Here is a 23,910-nt window from a genome sequence, read left to right as displayed (position 1 = left end):
AACTCAGGGAGAAAGGTAGAGTGCTCCTGTCCACTGAAGCACTCTGAAATTGAGTAGCTTGTGAAGGCACCTGCTCCATGAGGTGCACAGCAGCTGTTCTCACAGGGAGCGCTTTCTACCCAGCATCTGTTGTTCAGCAGGCTCCCTGTGCCCAGTGGCTGACAGAAAGTGAGGCGGGCGTCACTCTGGTTTCCCATACCTAAGTGTGCCATCTTCCCTGATTGAAATGTTCCAACTAAAAGCAAAAATCTAAGCTGGATATCTCATGGATCAGTTCTCATGTTTTGTTTTGTTTTGTTTTGTTTTCTTATGTTTTGATTATACATTTTGACATCTTAGGAAGTCACATTTGCCATTGATTATGACAAAAAAGCAGGGAAGTTGATTTGCAAAGCATTGTGTTCCAGATTTGACCTGAGACCGACTTAGTGTTATTTGAGATACTTCCAGGTAGTAAGTGCCTTTGTAAGGAGAGATTTCCCAGTCAGTGACATATGAAACCCATGACATCTCAGATTCTTCATGCTACATCTGGGACGCTCTAGAACACTGTCAGCACAGATGTCACCCGGGTGGAGCAGCGCCATCAACACCTGTGCATGATTAAGTGCTGAACTACGTGCACTGTCTCTTTCACTTTTCTCCTGGGCTGGGGAGAGATGGCTCAGTGATTAGAAGCACTGGCCGCCCTTGAAGAGGACTTGCTCACAGCTCTCTATAACTGCAGGATCAGGGATCCTTTGGGGGGCACCAGGCACACATGTGGTGTGTGTGTGTGTGTGTGTGTGTGTGTGTGTGTGTGTGTGTGTGTGTGTGTGTGTGTGTGTGTGTGTGTGTGCAGCGCGTGCGTGCAAAAAACTCACATAATCATAAAAAATATAAATTAAAAAATTTGTTCTCTAAAGTATCATATAGTTTCTTCCTTAAATTTATAAAGTGTGGAAATGGACAAAGAATCAAAATGCTTCTAATTTCACAGCACTGAAAAAAACTGTAAGAGGTGTCTGTGGGGGCTCCCTCCTCTCTCTCTCTCTCTCTCTCTCTCTCTCTCTCTCTCTCTCTCTCTCTCTTTTCTTTCAGAAATATTTATATTAGGTATATGAATGCACTATCACTGTCTTCAGACACACCAGAAGAGGGCATCAGATCCCATTACAGATGGTTGTGAGTTACTGTGTGGTTGCTGGGATTTGAACTCAGCATCTCTGGAAGAGCAGTCAGTGCTCTTCACCTCTGAGCCAGGGCCTCCTCTTTCTAAGAATATGTGTTTGTTATGTGCACATGAGTATACGGGTGTGTATGTGTTCGGAAAAGCCAGGGTATCTTCCTCTGTTGTTCTCCTTCTGATTGCTTTGACTAGGGCTTTCACTGAACTGAAAAAGCCCACCATTTTGGATATACTTGTCGAGGTTTGGTCTCATCTATTGTAATGTTAAGCGTGGGTCCCTAAGACCTCTTTTCCCAGAGGAGAGGGTCTCTACATATACCTTGGCCCCAGGTTATTTATGATTGGTAAATAAAGATGTTAACAGCCAATAACTGGTCAAAAGAGACAGAAGTAGAGTTTAGGTTTTCTGGGCTTGAGGGTCAGAGGAGGACCACAAGAAAGTACGGTTGGGGATTTAGTTTAGTGGTAGAGCACTTGCCTGGCAAGCCCAAGGCCCTGGATTCAGTCCTCAGCTCCGGGGGTGGGGGGTTGGGGGGATAGGGGAATGTTGGGAGGGGAGAGTAAAAAAAAAAAACAGAGAGAAACTACCATGGCTTAGGTGTCAAGAAAATGTAACCCCCAACTAGAGATAAGAATAGTCCAGCTAAAACATAATAAATAATATTTTGGGGATATTGATAGACCTAATATTTTGAGGATATTGATAGATCAATAGACTCTATACCCTCAACAGTATAGAGGGTAGGCAGCTGCCCAGTGTTTATACCATTTAAGAGTTACTATAAATATAAAGGTTTTTGTCTGAAAAGGAAATGGTCTAAGGCTGGGTAATAACCCTATGTCAAGATGAAATATTACAACAGATAAAATATAGTAATATTATAAGAAATTAGATAAATATGGATAGATTATTAAATCTGCTCTTAAACAAAGGCATTTTATAGCCATAATCTTACATTGGTAGAGACCTCTATATTTCGATGCAAAATTGAGGTATATTTTCTTACATTGAAATAAAAATTTAAATATTGACACAGGTTTAAGGTTTTCATTGCTTTAAATCTTTGTATATTGAGGCAACATTTAAAATTTTGTTATTCATAGATAGGCATTGTGCCTATTCAACTCATTTAAAAATACAAGGCTTAGACCCAATTTTTTTAATATCTGCTGCTACAAACTGTTTAAAATAATTAATACAAGTTAATAGTCAGATAGTCAAACTCATGGTCATATTAGATTCTAATTGAGTTAATTACAATAAAATGTTTTCAAAGTCATTCAGATAATAAATAGCTAAAAATAATCAGTTTAGCAATTTAGTTATACTATATATAGTTGGTCTTTGAAACCATCAGAGATCCAAAACTTAAGAGCTGCATTCCTCCACACTGAAATACATATTCTTTCTTAAATCTCTGATGAGGTTAAAGACTAGTTATAGTCTCACAATTAAACTAAACCATTTAACATTAAAAGAGATGCTCTAGATTTTAAAAAATAGTTTTCAGATGATAATCCAAGTTAAAATCAAACATGATTAAGATATAAAATTATAGGCTCAGTAAGTTAAGATAAATGATTAAATACTTTATCTAAATCACCAAATATAATAGATATTCATTATAAATATATATCATACCTTATAATTTACATAATTATTATAATTATACTCAGTTTATATCTGAGAGAAAAGAGCCTTTTATTGGGCTAAAAATGGTAATTGTTGAGGTTTGGTCTTTTGCTATGTATTGTAATGCTAGTGCGGGTCCCCAGGATCTAGTTGTCCCAGAGATGAGAGAGTCCACACATACACTTTGGCCCCAGATTATTTCTGATTGGTAAATAAAGATGCTAACAGCCAATAACTGGGCGGAGAGACATAGGTGGGGTTTAGATTTACTGGGCTTGGGGATTGGAGGAGAACCACAAGAAAAAAAAGTGCCAAAATAATGTAGCTCTGAGGACTGGCCGGTTAGAGTTCAGAACAGCCCAGATAAAGCAGAATAATATTAGGGGTTATTGACTTATTATAAATATAAAACATATGCATTTTCATCCAAAAACTAAATGGTTTAAGATGGGATTAAAAACCCAGAGTCAAAACAGATTCTAACAACAGATTCTAGTAGCATAGAGGGTAGGCAGCTACCCAACCATTATACTGTTTAATAAGACTTATTATAAGTATAAAGGTAATATATGGTTTTTTCCTGAAAACTAGTGGTCTAAGACAGGGTAGAAAGCCCAGGTCAAGATTAAATATTTCTACAACATGTACTGGTTGGTAATCAAGCTTTGGATGTCTACTACTTTTCAGCTAGGCTGGATGCCAGTGAATTTTCTGAAAACACTTGTTTTCACCTTCCAGTGCTAGAGTGATAGACATGCTCAGGCCTGTCTGGCCTTTTACAGGGGTACTAGGAGTTTGAATTCAGGTCCTGTGCTTGCAAAGCAAGTGATCTTACTCACTGAGCCTTCTCAGCTCTCTAGTGTTCTTCTGAGTTCAGTTGTTCCTTGCTCATTTGAATTTTATGTCTCTGTCCTTAAACATAAAGAACACATTCTGCTTAAAATTGTTGCCAGACTTAGTGATATATACCTGTAATCCCAGCACAGAGAAACTAAGGCTTTATAGCAAGTTCAAGGCTCCATAAGCCATAAGACCCTGTTTCCTGAAACTAAAGGCTAGGGATAGCTCAGTGGTAGTATGTAAAAAGCCCTGGGTTTGATCTCTAGTAATGGGGGAAAACCCACTAAATTTTAATGTTACAAAAATTAATACATCTTTTTGAAATGTAGCAGCCAAGTCAACAATATTTATTTTCTCTAAGCACACTGTAGACTTGGCTTTATATATTTATTACCTTGCACATTGTATACAAGGCTTTACATACTATTTTGCAGATTGTATACAGATACATACTTTCTATATGTCTTTGCACATTTTACCTTGATTCTTATCTTTTGCAACTTAAGTGATGTGTAACTTTAGAAAGGGAACAGGAGGGGTTAGAGAGATGGCTTAAAGGTTGAGACTACTTGCTGCTGATGTAGAGGGCCTGGGTTTGTTTTCCAGAACCTATTCCAGTTATGGCAGCTCATAAATGCCTGTAACTCATAGATATAATGTCCTTTTTTGGTTTCCATGGGCTAAGGCATGCACATGGTGCCCATAAATTCAGGTACACATACATATACATATTAAAAATAATAAATACATATTATTACTTATTTTGGGTTTTGAGACAATATTTCACCATATAACTGGCTATCCTCAAATTTGCTATATAAACCAGACTTGGATCCAACTCATAGTGATTTTTTTCTACCTTGTGTACTGGGAGTAAAAATGATCCACAACACCATGCTAATTTTCTTTCTCTTTCCCTCTTTCTCTCTCGCTCCCTCTCTCATGGAAGAACTAATAACTATTCTCCTTTCTTAAGATTTAATGTAGTGGCCAAAAGACTGAAGAATCTGCCATGTAAAACTTACAGCTTAATGCATTCTATACCTGATTTGTAACAGCCACTGAGCTCAGCTGGTTTTTCATAGTGGTGACACATCCCAGTACATGTTTGGTTATTGCTTCAGTGGTTTTATGCTTCCATCTAGAACAGTGGTTCTCAACCTTTGTAATGCTTTAACTCTTTAATACAATTCCTCATGTTGTAGTGATCCCCAACCATAACTATTGCTACTTCATAACTGAAATTTTGCTACATGAATCATAATGTAAATATCTGTGTCTTGTGATAGTCTTAAGCGACCCCATGCCAAAGGATCACTTACCCACAGGTTGAGAACTTCTGATCTAGAGGCATCTCAGAAATGTACCTTTTAAAGAAGTGGCAACTTTAATCATACTATAGAGAAAGTATTAAAAACCGGATCATTGGGCTGGAGAGATGGCTCAGCAGTTAAGAGCACCCGACTGCTCTTCCAGAGGTCATGAGTTCAATTCCCAGCAACCACATGGTGGCTCACAACCATCTGTAAAGAGATCAGATGCCTTCTTCTGATGTATCTGAAGACAGCTACAGTGTACTTATATATAATAAATGAATAAATCTTTAAAAAAAAAAAAAAAACCGGATCATCTCCATGTGTGAACCTATAATGCAGCATGAGGAAGAAAGTTTTCTTTCTCAGGATGGTAACTTTTATAGTTTCTCAAAACTATAAAAGAGTCACGTGTAAATTTGGATGTTAATTACCATTGTGGATAGTTTGAGGGATACATTTCCCCTGCCTTTAAGCATTTCATTGTAGTTTATGCATTTTATTGCTTTGTCGATAATTTAAAAATGGGATAACCTGTATCTAATAATTTTTTTTAATTTTGAAAATAACCGAGCCTCATTTGTATGAAGCAAATGAGTTTCTACAAACAAGGAAGGTGAACTTGGCCCCAGCCCTCCAGCCAGGTGTCGCCTCTGCTGGGATTGGAACTTGTCACTTTCTAATTCACTCATTGGGTTAGCACCTGGGGTCAGCTCTTAGGCATAGTAAAAGGAGGCTTTTGGGGTTGGGGATTTAGCTCAGTGGTAGAGCGCTTGCCTAGCAAGCACAAGGCCCTGGGTTCGGTCCCCAGCTCCGAAAAAAAGAAAAGAAAAGAAGGGGGAAACCTCCTGGTTGTGAGTTATGGTACCTTCCACAGAGATGGGCTGAAATCTTTTCTCACGGTCTATAGGCATGGAGCACAGGTTGCATAAACAGTGCAGTCCTAGGAAGCATTTGTGTCATGTCATTGTCTCTGAGTTACCTAGCATCAAATGCTATAGGTGCACAAGTTCTTAATCAGTGACTCCCACAGGTTGTTCAAGGAAGACAGTGGACTGTCAGTGGCACTGATATGAAAACTGCTTGTCAATTGACATGTGTGGAAAGATTATGGCTAAGTAGTGACTCTTTCTTTGTCTCTATAGGCTCTGTGAGCGGGATCCCTATCAGCTCTACCAGAGGTTGGAGCAACAAGCCCGGGAATATGTGCTAGAAATGAAGGTTCGTCTGCTCCGGCAGCTGTCTGCTGCAGCAAAGGCCAAGGCACCATCCGGCTTGCAAGGCCCACCACAAGCACACCACTTTGTCTCCCTACTCCTGGAAGAGTATGGTGCCCTCTGTCAGGCTGCACGATCCATCAGTACCTTTCTTGGCACTCTGGTGAGAGACCATATCCACTTCTTTCCTGGCTGCTGAGGTGAACATAAGAACAAAAGCATGTGATAGGGGAGATATGTGCAGTCAGGGGACTGACCATGTGGTTAAGTCCTCCTTGTTGATCAAAGACTCCTAGCCACAAGGTGGGGTATGACTAATGTTAGTTTAGTGGATTTTACTGGCAGGTAGAAGCATTTAGAGAATTAATGTCCAGGAATAATAGATGGAAATCTGTTTGGGAAGACCTGAGCACTAGGAAGTTAGATACTATGATATGGAGATGAGAACTGTGGTGCATTGATGGGAGTCTAAGAAGTGTTTGGTGTCTTGGTTTAGTGTTGGTGTACTGCCAGTGACTGGTGCTGGGGTGGTGAAAGGCATAGCCAGAGGCCTCTTGCTTAGATCTCTTCACATGTGCACCTAGCAGCACAGTTCAGGAAAGGGTAGCTGCCTTGCCCTTTCTTTACACTGTTCTCACAGTCCTACTGGAGAGACAATTTCTGACCACTCCATTCCTGGGTGGAGAGGCATTGTGTGGAAATACAGTCATTGAAGTTGGAAGCAGACCAGGGTCTCCAGGGACAAAAATACAAACTCCTATGCTGCCTCTCCTGTTCATCAAGTGTGGTCCCCCAACACCACTCTCATAGTCTGCAAGTCTTCACCATTATGTTATCTGTTTAATAAGTGATACTTCACTACGTGGGTTTTGTTGCTTTCTTAGTGATACCTATGTTTTGGGAAAAATGCAGAAACCATTGGTTCTTTATCTGGTGCTGATGTTAATGGTCTAATGTTAACTCCAGAAAAGTTCACATAATACTGTTTCACAGTACATTGCAACAGCCCTACACTGTCCAGTTTTCCTTCTTCAGTCTGTTATCATGCCAGGTAATTACTTCCAGTAAGAGGAGTGGTGAGATACATGGTTAGGGAAAATTGGCTGAAGTGACTTAAGGCAATCTGAATGTGAGGGCTCTGGTAGTTGCAGTTCATCTGTGCACCTCTTTGTAAATCTTGTACAGTTTAGCCCTCCTCCTCCACTTCAACTTGGGACATGGCCAATTCTAGACTTGGTTTTTAGGGCCGCTGCTCCATCTCTCTGGAGAGTACCAGTCTAGGTTGTTAAAAAAATGCACACTCTCAGTGTTTGAAACATGGTGGACAATGTCGACAGCAATAGACCACCAATACTGTTAGAGGACCCTCTGGGTCCTATCAGGCTCAGCTTGGATGATCAAATTTATGTGGAAATGAGAAATGACTGAGAGCTTCAAGGCAGTTACAAGCTTATGGTCAACATTTAAATATGGTCCTGGGAGATGTAGAAGAAACTGTGAGGACAGTAGAGATTGATGAGGAGACAGATTGATAAAGAGATAGATAAATCCACAAAACGGAACATCCCCATGCTCTTCGCCCAGGGAGATGGTGTTGTTCTAGTCGTCCCTCCATTGAGAGTTAGCTGAGAAAAACAATGGAGCCTGTGTAGGGAAGTGGAGACTTTGCTTCTTGAGATGTACAGGACACTCCTAGAGAGAGAAGCTCACACACATTCTGATAGTCAGGAGTGACCCAAGGATCCCTCTGTCCTCAAAGAAGTTCATTTGCAAGTAACTCACAAGCTCTCCAGTTAAACGACCTGTCCCTTTCTCCAGCCCTCCAGTCAGTGTGACCACCTTGCTCTTTTCAGGACTTGGTTTGCCCATTGTTCTTGCAGTTACTTTCAGGTTGTTTTTCTTTAAATTAAATTTAATGTTTCTTTCTTTTTTATTAAAAAAAATGGACACTCTCTAGAAAGTGCTGTTGATGTCTAGCCATCCTCAGATGACTCCATCTTAGAAATAGCAGAGTTTTACCTGAGCTCAGTGGTTGAATGATAGCCTGCTATGTTCAGAACCCTGTGTTCCGTCACCATCCCCTCAAAATAAAGTTTAAATAAGCCATGTTTAACAGTAGTTTTTATTTACAAACTTTTATACATATATATACATACATGCATACATACATATATACATGGGAAATAAAAAGTCACACATCAGAATTAACCAGTTCTAAAGTCTATGCATCTTAGTATACTAATATATAGATACAATAGCCATTCAGAATAGAAGTTGTATAGCTGTACATTTGGTTTTTATACTTTGACTCACTATCAAATAGATTTTTTATGCACTTACCTGCTGCTCAAACTGAAAAATCTGCATCAAAGTTAAAATGAAAAACAAAAACAAAAAAATCCTCTTTTACAGCTGGTGCTTATTACCTACCTGCATTCATGCTGTTTCATCTCCAATAGCCTTTCTTGCTTTCTGTCCATCATGTTGTGCTGTGCCCAACATGCACAGTTGTTTACACATGTACACATAGTATTGACTAGATTCTCCATATGGGAGAAAACATGCTGCTGCTTTATTTCTGAGATTTTTATGATGTTACTTAATATGTGTTCTAAGTCCATCCATTTTCCTGCAGGTAGTTACCTCTTTTTCAGAGCTAAATACTATATGATCATTCATATGTGTGTGTGTGTGTGTGTATAAAATTTGTGTGTGTGTGTAATTTTCATTGTCTATTCATCTGTGGGTGGGCAACTAGGTTGATTCGAATATTTTGCTATAGTGAATTAAGCCGTAATAAACATGGGAGTGCAAACTTCTCTTTAAAAAAAGATTGATTGATTGATTGATTGATTGATTGATTTATACATGTGAGTACACTATAGCTGCCTTTGGACACCCAGAAGAGGGCATCGGATTCTATTACAAATGGTTGTGAGCCACTATGTGATTTCTGGGAGTTGAACTCAGAACCTTTGGAAGAACAGTCAATGCTCTTAACCACTGAGCTATCTCTCTAGCCCTCAAGTGCAGATATTTTATGGTGTAGGGTATATAGTTCTCTGAGTATGTGTTCAGGAGTTAAATAATTATTAACTCATAATATAGAAATATTTTCTTGTGGTTTGAACCCAGTTAAAACTTGAACAAAATGTAGATATAAGAATATTACTTTTGATTATGTGTGGCATAGTTTACATAGTCTGTTGTATTTGTTCTTCAAGGGAACAAATAAATTTTGGAAGTCAAATAAAAGACTATAAAAGTCTTAGCTGAGAAGGCATAAAAGGGAAAAAGACCTAGTGGTCAAACTTGGTTGAAAATTGGCACCCTGGGAACATGTCTGCTCAAATCAACATTGGTCCCAAGGATTCCTTCTAGTCCCGATACGGAGTGAAGTCTCAGTCGTCCAGGGTGGAGTCAGCTGTAAGTGCAGGGCCCATAAGTGAATGCCACCCAAGTACTGGACAGAGCAGGAGCTATGTTTATCATGACCCTTGACTTTTTTATTTATTTTTTATTTATTTTTTATTTTTTTTGTGATACATCAGAGAACCTGAAAGTTACTTTGCAGTGGTCCAAGCCGTGTATGGCGCCCCCCTTCCCTGCCCCCCCAGTGAGAAGCTTTAGGGTTTTTTTTTTTTAGTTTATTTATTTTTTTTTTATATTTTGAAGTTTAATTTTTTTTAAATGTCTATGGGCGTTTTGTTAAATGTATGTCTGTGTATCAACTTCATGTCTAGTTCCACACAGACCAGACAAGGAGAGAGGCACTAGACCCTGTAGAGTTACAGATGGTTGTGAGATGCCGTATGAGTGCTAAAATTCAAACTCAGGTCCTCTGGAAGATCAGCCAGTGCTCATTACTGCTGAGCCATCTCTCTAACCCTAGTTTGTTTGTTTGCTTGCTTGCTTGTTTGTTTTAAAATCACAAAATAAAAGTTGAAGACAGCAAAGCTGAGAGCAAAGAGAAATAACTGAACACTGAAGATAGTGAATTTTCAAAGACTATAAAGTAACTGAGGGTTCTATGTCTAAAGAAATGTGTTTAAATTTATAGTCAAGGTTAAGATGATGGCAAAGGGGTCATCTCAGTTTGTGGGAAAATAAACTCAGAAACACATAATCTCTCCCACTCTTTCCTCATCTTTCAGCTCTCCCACTCTCCTCTCTCCTTCTCTCTTGATTGTTTTGTTCTCCTCTCTCTCTGTCTCTCTCTGTCTCTGTCTCTGTCTCTGTCTCTGTCTGTCTCTGTCTCTGTCTCTGTCTCTCTCTCCCCCCCCCCCCATACACCCATACACCCTACCCTTAATTCTAGCACTTATTATGCAGAGGCCAGAGGATCGTTCTGTCAGCCGCCAGTGTAGGTACATAGACAAACTTTTTACCTCAAACAGAAAAGGGTTTAGGTATGTAGATTAGTGTAATAGGCTTGACCAGCATGCTCAAGGCCTAGTGTTAAATCTTTGGTATTGCAAAAGCAAAGAGAAAGGAGACAAAAAGTTTAACATACAGTAAAAGACTGAAAAGAAAATTGGTAAATTAGGAAAAAACACTGGAATTCTGAGCTCTGTAGTATGTGCCCCAAAAGGACAAAGAAGTGGGGCACATCAGAGCCAGAGCACATTGATGCACCATAATGGCAGTGCTGTGGGCTTGCAGTCTGCTGTCTATAGCACTGATGAGCTTGCTTGTGTTTCCTAGGAGAATAAAAGCCCTTTCCTTGTCTGAGTGTCCCCAGTGGAGAATGTATCTGCAGCTATCAGAATGAGCTTTCACAAAGAGAGGCAAGAAAAGTATTGATCTGACCCAAATACATTTTTCTCTTTAAAAGTGTTTTATATATTTGTGTGTGCATACTTCTGGAAGTCAAGAAGATTCTTGACTGATTCTTATCATGTGGGTTCCAGAAATCATACTTAGTTCCTCAGGTGAACATGAAGCACCTTGACCAGATGAGCCATATCTCCAGTCCTGTGTTTTGTTTTATTTTTTTTCCTTCTGTCATTTTTAAATCCCTGAACCTGCCTGCCACTCATGTCTAAGGTTGGGGGTGGATAGCGGTTACTTAGAAGGCAGTGAGGTGTTGCTCGTGTTAGTGATCTGGTGTCGCACCCAGGAAGACGCAACACCGTTGGATCCTTCTCAATCAGCCTTTATTGTAGGAACACCTTATTGATGATACGGGGACCCCGAGGAACAAAGGCACTTGCCTTATATACAAAACAGACTGTGGCTGTAAATTTGTCCTCTAGGGATTGGTGGAGCATGAAATAACCTATTTAGCATGAATATCACCCTGGCCTTGTAGGTGCTGGGGGTATGCCAACACATGCGCTGTAGGTGTTTACCACAAACGACCACCGGATGTCGGCGCCATCTTTAGCCGCTCCCTACAATCTGGTTTGGTGGGTTTTGACACAGGCAGGATGTTCTAGGCCTGTGTAGAAGGTGGTAGGACATTAGGGGTGGGAGGATGCTTCTGGAGAGTTTCATAGTTTCATCTACTCACCAAATCTTCTGTTATCTTTGTTGTTATTGTTTTTAAACTAGGAAAATGAACATTTGAAAAAGTTCCAGGTGACATGGGAACTGCATAACAAACATCTGTTTGAAAATCTGGTCTTTTCAGAGCCACTACTCCAGAGCAACTTGCCAGCACTGGTGTCTCAGATCAGGTATTTTGTCTTGACTTGGATTCTCTATTGCTGTAATCTTGTGTACGTGCACGTGGCTATAGATCATCACACATGGAAGTCCTTATAGGGGAAATAACAGGGCATAAGGAAAAAGACAGTGGACAGACAGTTCAAACTCTAAGATATAATACAACCAAACTTGTTTATTTATAATTATTATATGGATATGAATGTTTTGCTTGCATGCATGTCTGCTTATCACATGCTACAATGCCTAGGGAGGCCAGAAGAGGGTATTGGATCCCCTGCAACTGTAGTTACAGGTGGTTATGAGCCACCATGTTGGTGATGGAACCAAACTAGGTGTTCTAAAAGAACAGCCAGTGCTGTTTACTGCTGAGACATTTTTCAGCCCACAATTGAAATTTTAAATGTAAAAAACATTCTACCATATAAAACATAGTACCACAGTACCTCATAAATGAATAAAGGCTCTGGCAAACATTGCTTCACCTTGATAGGTCTTGGTCTAGTCGTGGATTCTAGTATGGTGGTAAAGGGAGACAGAAGAGGAAGAAGAACATGGCTCTCAGAGTACCTTAGACTCCCCTGGGCATAGGAATGCCTTTTCATCTAGGTTTGTCCTAGTATAGAGTGCCTATGTCACTTCTCACCAGGAAAGCTGATGAGAGAGTCTCTACTGTTACCAAGACAAGTACACACGTAGGGAACTCTCTAGTGGGCCTCCTTTGGAGTGAACTATGTCAAATGGAGTTATGAAGTATGGGCATTTGTTTGTCCTGTGACCAGCCTCTCCTCATCAGTAGATGAAGTACTCAGTCGAGTAGAGTGGCAGTTAGCTACCTCAGCATTATCTCTACTTGATTTTGTTTCCTATCTGCTAATCACATAGCACATTGTCACTATGTAGACACACTAACAGCAGCTACCTTTTTTTTTTTTTTTTGCTCTACTAAATGTCACTTCTAGAGAAAGAACCAATTCACAAGTAGTTGGTCAGAGGGAACAGTACAACAAGTCAGGGCAAAGTACTGTGCAGGATTGGTGTGTTTTGCAGGTTTTTACCAGTTTTGCTCAGCCATTCTTTCCGTGCCATTCTATTTCATAGCATTCAATACAGAGTGGCCAAGATGTTTCAGTAAGTAAAGGCACTTGCCATCAAGCCTGGTGACCTGAGTTTGCATTTGATCTCCAGGTCCCACATGATGGAAGGAGAGACTTCTTCCTGAACATTGTTCTCTTGATTTCTGTATGTGAGCTATGGTACATTTGTGCATGTACACACCCATTAACATGCACACCACACACACACACACACACACACACACACACACACACACACAAAATCAAGTGAACGAGTGGGCACACTCACACACACCATATACATACACACCACACATGTACACACATTTTAAAGATAACTTTTTCCTGAATGTTGTTCTCTTGGTTTCTACATGCAAGCTATGGCACATTTGTGCATGTGCACATCCATTAACGTTTACACACACACACACACACACACACACACACACACACACACACACACACACACACAATTTAAAAAATCAAAAGCACCCAGTATACTCTTGGAGGGTACATTACAATGGGAATTTCTGACTCTGACCCTTGTGGCAGGGAAGGAAGCCAGGGTTAACATGAAGAAAGTATTTTTTGTCCAAGTTCTGAGGATCACATTCACCCAAGCCTCCTGTGGGGCTAGAATAAGTCTCAGTACCTGCCCTTTGTTGCTTTTCTTGGCAAGTATTGGGTTTGATGTATCAGTCATTCATTTGTTCTCCAGTGGCTGACAGAAATGATTTCTGCTCCCATGTTCAGAATATTCTTCTCAGTAGGAATTATAGTCAGATTCCAAAGAGTAATAGTATCCTAGTTTAGTGTTCACTCCCTGTCACTCTCAGGAGTAGGAAGGAGGTACAGGAGAGGGAAACAGTATGCCTGCTAAGCAGTCCTAGTTGGTCCAGAAAATGCTCTTCCACCGAAGACTTACTTGTTAAACCCAAGAATAGTTCATACTTGAACTTTCAGTATACAAAACTACATTTGTCAACTCACAAAAAGTTTTGCCATGAAATACATAGTTGTAGTAGGCCCACTTAACTTACAAAAAATTAAAGTCAGCTGGGCATGGTAGCTCATAACTTTAATCTCAGTATTTGGAAGGGACAAGAGCTCAATCTCTGTGAATTCAAGGACAGCCTATGTTGAAAATCCCTGTCTCAAAAGGAGGCGGGCAAGAAATTAATAAAGTAAAATACAGAGGTGAACTATGCAATGTATACATGTAGCTTAATAGATTATGAGATGAGATGACAAACAGCCTATGGCCAGCACAGGTTTATTTAATGTCTTTTTTTTTTATTGTTCTTGTTAACATAAATTATTTTGGAGGCCAATCTATCTGATCTGCATAGGGAGTTAGGGAGTTTCAGGGCAGTCAGGACTTTCATGGTAAGACCCATTACAAAAATGTACAGTGACTGGGGGTCAGACGGTGTCACTGGGTAAGAGGTCTTGCTGCATAAGCATAAGGACCTGAGATGAGACCTTTGGACCTACATAAAAGTAAGCCATAGCTGTATGTACTTAGAACCTTCATTATTGGGAAGGTGACAAGTAAATTAGCGTCTGCCAGCCAGTTAATGTGACTGAATGGTTGAAGTTCAGGTTCAGTGAGAGGTTTTATCTCAAGCCACAGAGATTAGAGTGATAGAACAAGACAGGAGGTCTCCTCCTCTGCCCACCTCATGTAGTAAATGGCTTTCTTTGCGCACACAACCAAGTAAGTAAACAGTCGCTGAAAGGTCATCCTTATTCAGAGAAATTTAGTTTCTTTTTGTCAGCTTTCTAACACACAGCTAAACAACGCAGATAGAAATTTATAAGGAGGCATCCCATTTTAGAAAATTTAGTCCGTCACAGAAGTACTTGGCAGAGGAAGGGTGTTCACCTTGTGGTAACTGCCAAGCAGAAGAAGGATCCAGGAATTTAAAGTGCATCGGGTTCCCACCAGTTCCTGAGGTCAGAGCTCCCCCTTCCCCTGCATGCCCAAAGCCCTGCCTCTAAATGCAGTTTTGGGAATTAAGGCTTCAACACAGGAACCTGTGGGAGACACTTCAGAGCCAAACCATCGTAGTTAAAGACAAAACATAAGAAAACACTTGTTTTATTGGCCGCTTTATTGGGATATTTTTCCATATTATATCAGTTCGTTTACTTAAAATTACAATTCAGTGCCATTTGACTTGATTTAAATTTTTTTTGATAAATATATACAGTTTACCATTGTAAGTTATGGTTCAGTAACATTAATTATATTCACAGTATTTATAATTAACTGTAATTACAAAATATTTTCATGTTTTCAAACACAAGTTTTCTTTCCCCCTTGTCCTTTCAGAGTCTTTTCTCTGAGTTGAGCTGCTGCCTTAACCCATTTTCCTGGCAAGTTGCCAATTAAAGAATCAGGCCATTGTCCTTAATATAAGAAATGCATATATAGCTCCATATGTTACAGCCTTAGTATGTTTAGGATTCCTGTAGAGGTGCTGTGAGAATGTGCTGGTCACCTCATCCCATTACCAAGGCAGTCTTTATGGTCCCTGTCAGTCCCACTGTCCTTGGTTCTTGAAACAGGTAGAAATGGAGGAAGAACACTCGGGAAGAAAGGCAGGATGGAAGTTCATGGTGTCTTAGTTACCTTTCTGTTACTGTGAAAAAACCCTATAACTCAGGCAACTTAGAGAGGGAAGCGTTTATTTGGGCTTACAGTTCCAGAGACAGGAGTCCATCTTGGTGGGAAAGCATGGCAGTGGGAAAAGGAAGCTGAGAGCTCATGCCTCAACCACGCTCACAAAGCAGAGGGAACAAATTGGACATGGAATGAGGCTTCTAATCTCAGAGCCAGTGACATAATTCCTCCATCAAGCTATACTTCTTAAACTTCCCCAAACACCACCACCAACAGACTCGAAACGAAGTGTTCAGATACCCCTGATTATGGGGGACAGTTCTCATTCAAACCATGACACATGGGTTTTGGGGTTTATATTGAAGAATAGAATCAGTTCAGTAAAAGACAGGGCTGGCAGCAGTGTGAATCAGCAGAAAACTTTCTTTGAGGGCTGCAACATACCACTTGGGAGCTGGGGTGATATCAGGCGTTGGTACAGAGCTTAGGTGGACACCTGTGCCAGGTAGCTTTGCATTCAGTAGATTGTTTAGGAATTCCTGTTTGTACAGTGTTCACAAATATCTACCCTGACAAAGTGAAAGGAAAGAACTTTGGCAACTATTTCTGTCCAGAATTACCTGTGAAATTTTTTTGATTAAAAACTATTTTATTATTTTGTTTCATTATTAAATCACTAGGTTGTTACAGATAGAATCATGAAGTGGTAAACTGTAAGCAGCTTTGTGTTTCTTACACCTACTTTTCCTGTGTTTATGCCCAACATTTTTAAACATGCTTTGGTCATACTTTTAATTAACTAATTAATTAATTTTATGTATATGAGTCCACTGTCGCTGTCTTCAGACACACGGCAAAAGAGCACTGAATCTCATTACAGATGTTTGTGAGCCACTATGTGGTTGCTGGGAATTGAACTCAGGACTTCTGGAGCAGTCAGTGCTCTTTAGCTGTTGAGTCATCTCTCCAGCCCCCTGAATGTATTTCCACTTCAAACACACACACAAACACACACACACACACACACACACACACACACACACACACACACACACACACACACACACACACACACACACACACACACACACACGTCAGCACCATATGTTGTTGTAGCCTTAGTATTTTCAGGATTCCTACTAATTTCTTTCAGCAGGTGCTGTTAATATATTTGACCATCTCCTTTATAAGTGGCTCTTTTCAGAGTGTATATAATCTTTAAGACTTGCTGTGGTATGTTTTGTGACAGGAGGTGATAAAGTTAGACAATAGCAACAGGCAGCCAAGATTCTTCTGTCTGGCCAGGAACTTCTGGGCTCTTCTTTTGTGATAGGCCTTCTCCCTCCTAGGCTAGGAACCACTACACATGACACCTGCAATGAAGACATGTACAGCACCTTGCTGCAGAGGTACCAGCGCTCTGAGGAAGAGTTGCGTAAAGTTGCTGAGGAGTGGCTGGAATGTCAGAAGAGGATCGATGCCTATGTGGATGAGCAGGTAAATGCTGCCCTTGAGGCATAGCCTGTACTCTGGGGCCTCTGTGTTAAGTTGCTAGCTGTAGTCTGAGTTGCAGAGCCCCCGCAAAGGCTTTTGGTATGCTCTGGTGAAAATTAGACAATAGCACAGACCTCTGATCTGACTATTATTGTGTGGTAGCAACAATTAGGTCCTCAATAAGGTCATACCCACCCACTATCTATGTGTCTTCATAAGAGGACCTTGGGACATGACCAGGCCTTTCAGATCCAGCAGCCATTTATCAATCATAGTGTTATTCAGAGCCCATTCTCCCTTCATCCAGAACTGTCCCATAGAGGACAGACAGACAGCTCATAAGGGCAGCGGATAGCAGGATAAGTGGGATACACCTTCTGGAGATGGACCTGAAATGGGTATACTAAATGACCACTGTATACCAGGGGACACCAGACATTTTGTTAAGATGGTTATTTCTGCCATTCATTCAGCCCTTTTTCTTTTCTAGAGCTTCTGATGAAGCCAAGCAAGAACAGCTTTAGGTTTTAAAGGTTCTGTTTTAAAGATACCAATATGAAGACTAATAGAGGAGAAATGGCAGCCCAGTGTTGTGTGTGCAAGACAGTTTGTAAACAGAAGTGTTCAGGGTTGAGATACAAGCTGGTCTCACGTGAACCCCAGGATCATTATGCCATTTAGATACTGGTTGAGTCCTTTATTTTTCCTCCCTGCTGCTGAGTTGTTGGGAAGAGGATTTCTTGTTCAGAACTTGTGAAAGCTCTCCCTGTTAATGACTTTGGCCATCATGGTGTCACTAGACTAGTTCCACTTTTTTGTCAGCATATTGAGTTCACTGCTATTTATCTTATGAGATTGTCAGAGAGCTAGAGGCCCCTAGAGACTTATGATTCTGTTGTAATGTGACCTTGGCCTCTGCATAGTTACTACTTGTGCAGTACCCTCCCTGCTGGGAACCACTTCTTGCTCTATATTATCTTTCTAGTGGGCATGGCCCTAAATTATCTTTTTGTTTGGCCTTATAGACAGATGTACTCTCCAGCTGAGCCAGCTGAGCGAGGAGCTTGGCTCTTCTTGAGCTGAACAGTAGATTGCAGTTTGGGAGACTGACACTCTAACTGGTTAGTTAGCTGCAAGGTCTACCTATGGATTGGGAGGGGAGGAGTGTGAGAATGGCCAGGCTGACAAGTGTGGTATGAGTGAGCTCTCACTTACAGCTCTCCCCCTACAGCCTCAAGAGTCAGTTCCTGATCCTGCAGCTAGCTAACAGCCCAGTTGTGCAGAGGTAGCCACAGAAAAGGAGCCAATAGCTATCTTCCCTCTGAGCCCCGTGTTTAACAGTCTGCTTTCTGAACCCTGCTGTTTTTGCAGCAAACAGATCTGGGTCCTGGAGTGGGAGGGGCCAGAATAGAAGCTAATTTCTGTCTGGGGATCTGTCTCCCAGGATTCTGTAGAAGTCCTTGGCAGTTGACTCCAGGGTCAACTTTTTCTGTGACAATGAGAGAGTCACATAAATGATATTTAAGTTTATATGAACTTTTCTACTTTTTTACAGATTCATAAAGTTTTGCATTTTTTATATGTAGTTTTGAAAAAGCAGACTGTAATGCACTGTGAACAGTGTGAACTCTGCAGAGAACGTTCATGGCATCTGAACATGACTGTTTATTGAGGGTACCAAAGTCAGAAGTAGTTAGGATCTGGGTCATTAATAGTATGAAACAGTGAAGCAAAAAGACATTCCCCAGTTGCCCATCACTGTAAGAGGATACAGCAGTTTGTCACTTGTAACAGGTCTCACTCCACAGTCTAGCTAGCTGTAAACTTGTGATCCTTTCCCTCTGCTTCCTGAGTGCCCTGTGGCTTGAATAACCAACTGAAAGGGCGGTGGCTGCAGTCTATGATTCTCTTGACTTTGCTGTGTTTTTGTGGCGGCATAGCACACAGCTGGAGGTCATGATGGAGAAAGTCCTTAGTTAGTGCTCCAGAGAGAAAGGGTTTGGAGGTCTAATGTGCATTTCTTGGTTATGCCCCAGTGACCTAAGTTCTTCTGGAAGCCACCTCTTGTAAGGTCCCTTTACTTTCCAGTGTTACTTTGTTGAGGAACAAGTCTTCAGCATATGGACCTCGTGTAGACAGTCAAGAACTTGTAAAAACATTCCCTGTTAATGATTGTAGGTAGCTGGAGGATGTCTCAGTAGTTAACAGCATTGGCTGCTTTTTCAGAGGACCCAGGTTCAATTCCCATTATCCACATTGACAACTTACAGCCATTTATAACTCCAGTTTCAGGCAGTCCAACACACTCTCTGATGTTTGTGGGCACCAAGCATGCATGTGGTACACAGACATACATGCTGGCAAAACACTCATACATATAAAACAATACATTTTAAAAAGAGAGGACTATACCTGGCTAACTCTTGTCATCAAGGTGAATGATACATAGAAAGGGGATGCAGAGCCATAGGTGTACAAAGCACCACTGAATTGATAGCAAAATTAGAAGAGCTTGCTTCTGTGCCCATCCAAGTCAGCTAAGGTTCCCAACTACAGAGGGGCTCTAAACTTAAAAGACCCCTGAGCATACAGTGTGTCACAGGAAAGTTCTGCTGTAGCCATGTGTGCTAATACTAAGACCACATAGGATGACTCCCGTTACCTATAAAGGGTTACCACGTATACTAATCTGGGTTTGCCTTTCACAGTCTACTGGACAGTGGTAGAAGGAATCCAGTGTGTTGTAGGCACTCTGTACTTCAGACAAGCATGGGCAGCACCCAGAACTTTCTTTAGAGGGCATAGTAAAGTTGCTTGCAACAGTGCCCATAAAACATAAAACAGCAGCTGGTGTCTGCTTTGAGCCTCACATGCTAGTTAGCTGTCTCAGTTCTGACTGAGAAGCTGCTGCACATCCTGCTTTTGGGAATTTGCGAGAAAGGGGTATGTGAATGCCTTAATTCTTAGAATGGGGAAATGTGCCAAAGAGGGTTAGCAGACATTTGAGGTTGGTTCCTTCATTTGTCTCTCAGGTTCTTCTCAGATTGCATTGTTTTATACTTCATTTTTTTACCTTTAATTTATTTTATGTTTTTGTTATTGTTGACATCGCATATAGATGAAGGGTAAATAGAGCTAGTGTTCTCAGGACTAGGAAGGTCTTACACATGGGTGAATCAAACCAGCTCCTGGAGTCCCCAACCAGGCTTGTGACCTGTCAAGTACAGGAGAGCAAGCATTTACTTTCTTCTGCACAGAATGTACCCTGATCTCTGAGGTCAGGAGCTCCTGAGGTTTTCCATGTGAGGACAGTAATGATAATATTCTTAAGTGTCAGGCAGGAGACTGAAATGTGGTAGCACATTGTTTTGTATACATTTCATTGTTTTGTATTGCACTCCTTTTTTGATTTTATCATTTAAAAGAATCTCCCTTGGGAATGTTCTGTGTAGTTGTTACTAAGGTTTTTTTGTTTCTATGTATGTTTTAATGTCTCCTTTCTAGATGACAATGAAAACCAAACAGCGCATGTTGACAGAAGACTGGGAGATTTTTAAGCAAAGGAGATTAATTGAAGAGCAGGTAAGATTGACAGGAGAGACTTGTAAATGACTGTCCAGAGCAAGTATCATCTTAGTATAAAGGCGTGCTCAATGTTACAGGATACCACTGAAGACCATTGGCATCTCCTGCCAGTGTGAAAGTCATCAGACATAGTGAGTTTAACTTTCACATAAACTGATTGCACATACCTGTTTCTTAGTCTTCCATATACTTGTTTGAAAAGAATAATCTTGATAGGAATTTTGAGAACTGGTACAAGGATCCATATTCCCTGAACTTCTTGTCGGTGCCAGTTAGCCAATGCATCAGATTGAAGTTGAGCTCCCTCTCAACAATGGGATGAGACAGAGGCTCCTTTGCCTGAGTGTGGGTAGGCCCAGCCAGTTGGGCCTTTCCCCCGTTGAAATCTGGATGCCTACTTGTCAGTTGAGTTTGGGTGTTATTTCTATGCAGCTCTCAGGTCCAGTCTTCTCCAGTGGAGAAGTGTCTGACGAGTACTGAGCACTCAGAGCAGGCTGAGTAAACTTGGTGTCTGCAGCAGACCTACCTCTGGTTGTCTGCAGAATTGTGCGTGGTATGTGTCTGGTAGAGACCAGAACATCAAGAGGACTCCTGATGTTTTGCCCATTTGGCTAACCCTGCCTGCAGATTCCAGGGTCTTGTTTTTAATTTTGTCCATCTGCAAAAAGTGGGCCTCTTGGTTTGTAAATGGTTACTGTTATAGTTAAAATGGGGGAAGTATCTTGCAAATTTAAGCCATTGTTTGATAAATTTCCTCTAGTTAACTAATAAGAAAGTGGTTACTGGCGAGAACAACTTCACAGATACCAGGAGGCACATGTTGTCATCTCGGTTGAGCATGCCGGACTGCCCCAACTGCAACTACAGGCGAAGGTGAGCTGGGCTGTCTGGGTGCTACTGGCCTTCACCCTGCACTAATAAAAAGCAGAGGTTTGAACCCAACCTTCAGAGTTGGCTTTCTTGGTAACTGTCCTTAATTCTTGATCAGATGTGCTTGTGATGACTGCAGCCTCTCACACATCCTCACTTGTGGTATCATGGACACCCCCGTCACTGATGACATCCACATTCACCAGCTACCACTCCAAGTGGATTCTGCTCCCGACTATCTGTCTGAGATGCGCCCACCTAGTGTGTCATCAGCAAGCTCAGGGTCAGGTTCCAGCTCTCCCATCACAATTCAGCAACATCCCAGACTCATCCTCACAGACAATGGCTCTGCACCAACTTTGTAAGTTGTGACTTTATAATAGTTTCAAAATTTTATCCAATAATGAGAAATAATGAGGAATCAGTCTACAGAAATACAATCACCATTACAGCACTTTTTATAAAAAAGAAAAAAAAGACTTTTCAGTGTGTTAAGCACCTGTTAAAACATGAAATTCGTAAACCCAAACTGATGCTGCTTTATTACCTGAGAAAACAATGAGTGACTTTATAATTGCCAGTTGGTATGCAGGGAAGTGTCTCGGCAGCTCTGCTTCATCTTCTCATCCTGTCTGAGGTGGCCAGTGGCTGCTCATCCGCTTCATTGTCAGCCCAGTGTTCATGCTCGTTCCATGTCTTGCTAAGAACTCAGAAGATCACTTTAGCAAGCAATTGAAAGTTTGTGTTTTCTGTATTCCCACATTTTGTAAAGAAGTGCGTTTCATATTAGCAAAGTGGCTGAAAACTCATTTCTGACCCTGTTGCTTGCACAGGCTTCATACGCTAATTTGCACCTGGATGTATATAGCTGCTGCTGCTGTTGCTGCTGCTTCTTCCTCTTCCTCCTCCTCTTCCTCACCCCCCACCCCCCACCCCCGTTTGTTTTTTTCAAGACAGGGTTTTTTAAAAGTAATCCTGGCTGTCCTGGAACTCACTCTAGACCAGACTAACCTCAACCTAGAGATCCACCTGCCTCTGCCTTCTCAGTGCATATTCCGCCACACTGGGCTGTGTGTGTGGTTTCTTTTTTCCCTCCCTCCCATCCCCATCTCTTTCCATCCCATGTGTTGTCCCCAGCCCTTCCAGTCTCCCCTGTATGTAGTTTCTTAAGTGAAGTCAGTTGAAAATGCAGCCATCACTAGCCCTGTAGAGGTATTCATGTGGAGAGATTGCTGACTGTATCTGGCTGCACTTGATCTTCAGATTTCTTCCAACTGATGGAGATGCTCATCACACATTTCATTTGGTTTTGTCATGGTACTACTTATGTTTTCCTCTTTGAAAGTTTTTCCTTATTTTTCAGGTCTCAATTTTTATGGTACTGGGAATAGAATTCAGGGATTCATACAAGCTCAACGACTACCACTGAGTCTTTTCCTCAACTCCAAATCCAAAAATAATTCTAAAGGCCTGGGTTTAGGTCAATGCTTGACTCTTCATTGATCAAAGTTCTGTTGCGTGTGCTCTCAGGCTATAGGCATTTTGAGGATTTTTTTTCCCTAGCTGTTATACAGCTTCTGACTGAGGCATATAGAAGTTTACCAGGCAGATGAATCCATTGAAAATTGAAGTAAATGCAAATGTATCAGACTATCCCACTTACTGTCATAACTGCTGACATCAATTGAGGGCTCTGATGGCTGATAGTAGTGGAGCATGGGCTATAGGAGTCTTCTGCCTGGGTGGAACTGCTCACCGCTGGTCTGGGCAAATACTCTAGGCCCCAACAACTTGTGATAAGTGTCTTCCAAGAAATCAACCTCTGTGACTTGAAAAGCCATGTGACCCTTAGTGTGCATTGTCGTTCATGGTGCTGTTTTCTAAACAGATGAAATGGCAGCATCATTTTAGTCATTGCAGTGCAGTCTGGGTCTTCCTGGGGTAGAGAAGCCTTCAGCTGCCATGTGTGCCAGGTATGAATTGGTCACTTCATTTCAAAATCAGTTCCCCTTGGTAACACTATGGCAGTGATAACACTGAAGAATGCTGTGTTGGCCAAGACACACACTCCCTTGCTGGTGGGTGCTTTTTTCTTCTATTGGTGAGCTCTAGGTTTCGGTATAGTGCATCAAGACTCAGGAGGCAGAGGCAGGTGGATTTCTGTGAACTCAATGCCTGGTCTATATAGTGAGTTCCAGGACAACCAGAGATATGTAGAAAGACCCCTCACAAAACAAACAAAACAAAAAGGAGAATACAATGAGCTTGGTAATGCTGGGCCTTTTCTTAGGAGTCAGACCTAAGAGAATTTTTACCTAGGATTTTTATGTTCTAGAGATCATCATATGCCGGGATAGAAGAGAGATTGGTGCAAGTTTTAGCTAATACTGGGTTGGACATGTCAGTTCTCTCATGTATTAG

General features: G+C 41.2%; 1 protein-coding gene and 1 pseudogene across 1 annotated transcript in view; both read left to right on the top strand.

Annotated features, from left to right (window-relative positions):
* The window catches only part of Fam193a (family with sequence similarity 193 member A), a 113,674-nt gene that overhangs the window by 54,188 nt on the left and 35,576 nt on the right, over window positions 1-23,910 (top strand). The window contains 6 exon segments of the mRNA XM_032916538.1: window positions 6,100-6,334; window positions 11,725-11,849; window positions 16,890-17,037; window positions 20,539-20,616; window positions 21,380-21,492; window positions 21,608-21,850. Coding sequence (XP_032772429.1) covers window positions 6,100-6,334; window positions 11,725-11,849; window positions 16,890-17,037; window positions 20,539-20,616; window positions 21,380-21,492; window positions 21,608-21,850 — 942 coding nt within the window.
* On the top strand, window positions 6,342-8,110 carry LOC116912472 (annotated as a pseudogene).

This window comes from Rattus rattus, chromosome 11 (assembly GCF_011064425.1).
Source record: "Rattus rattus isolate New Zealand chromosome 11, Rrattus_CSIRO_v1, whole genome shotgun sequence".
In the NCBI taxonomy this organism is placed as follows: Eukaryota; Metazoa; Chordata; class Mammalia; order Rodentia; family Muridae; genus Rattus; species Rattus rattus.
The sequence above is the reverse complement of the archived record's forward strand: the minus strand, read 5'-3'. Positions and strand labels throughout refer to the sequence as shown.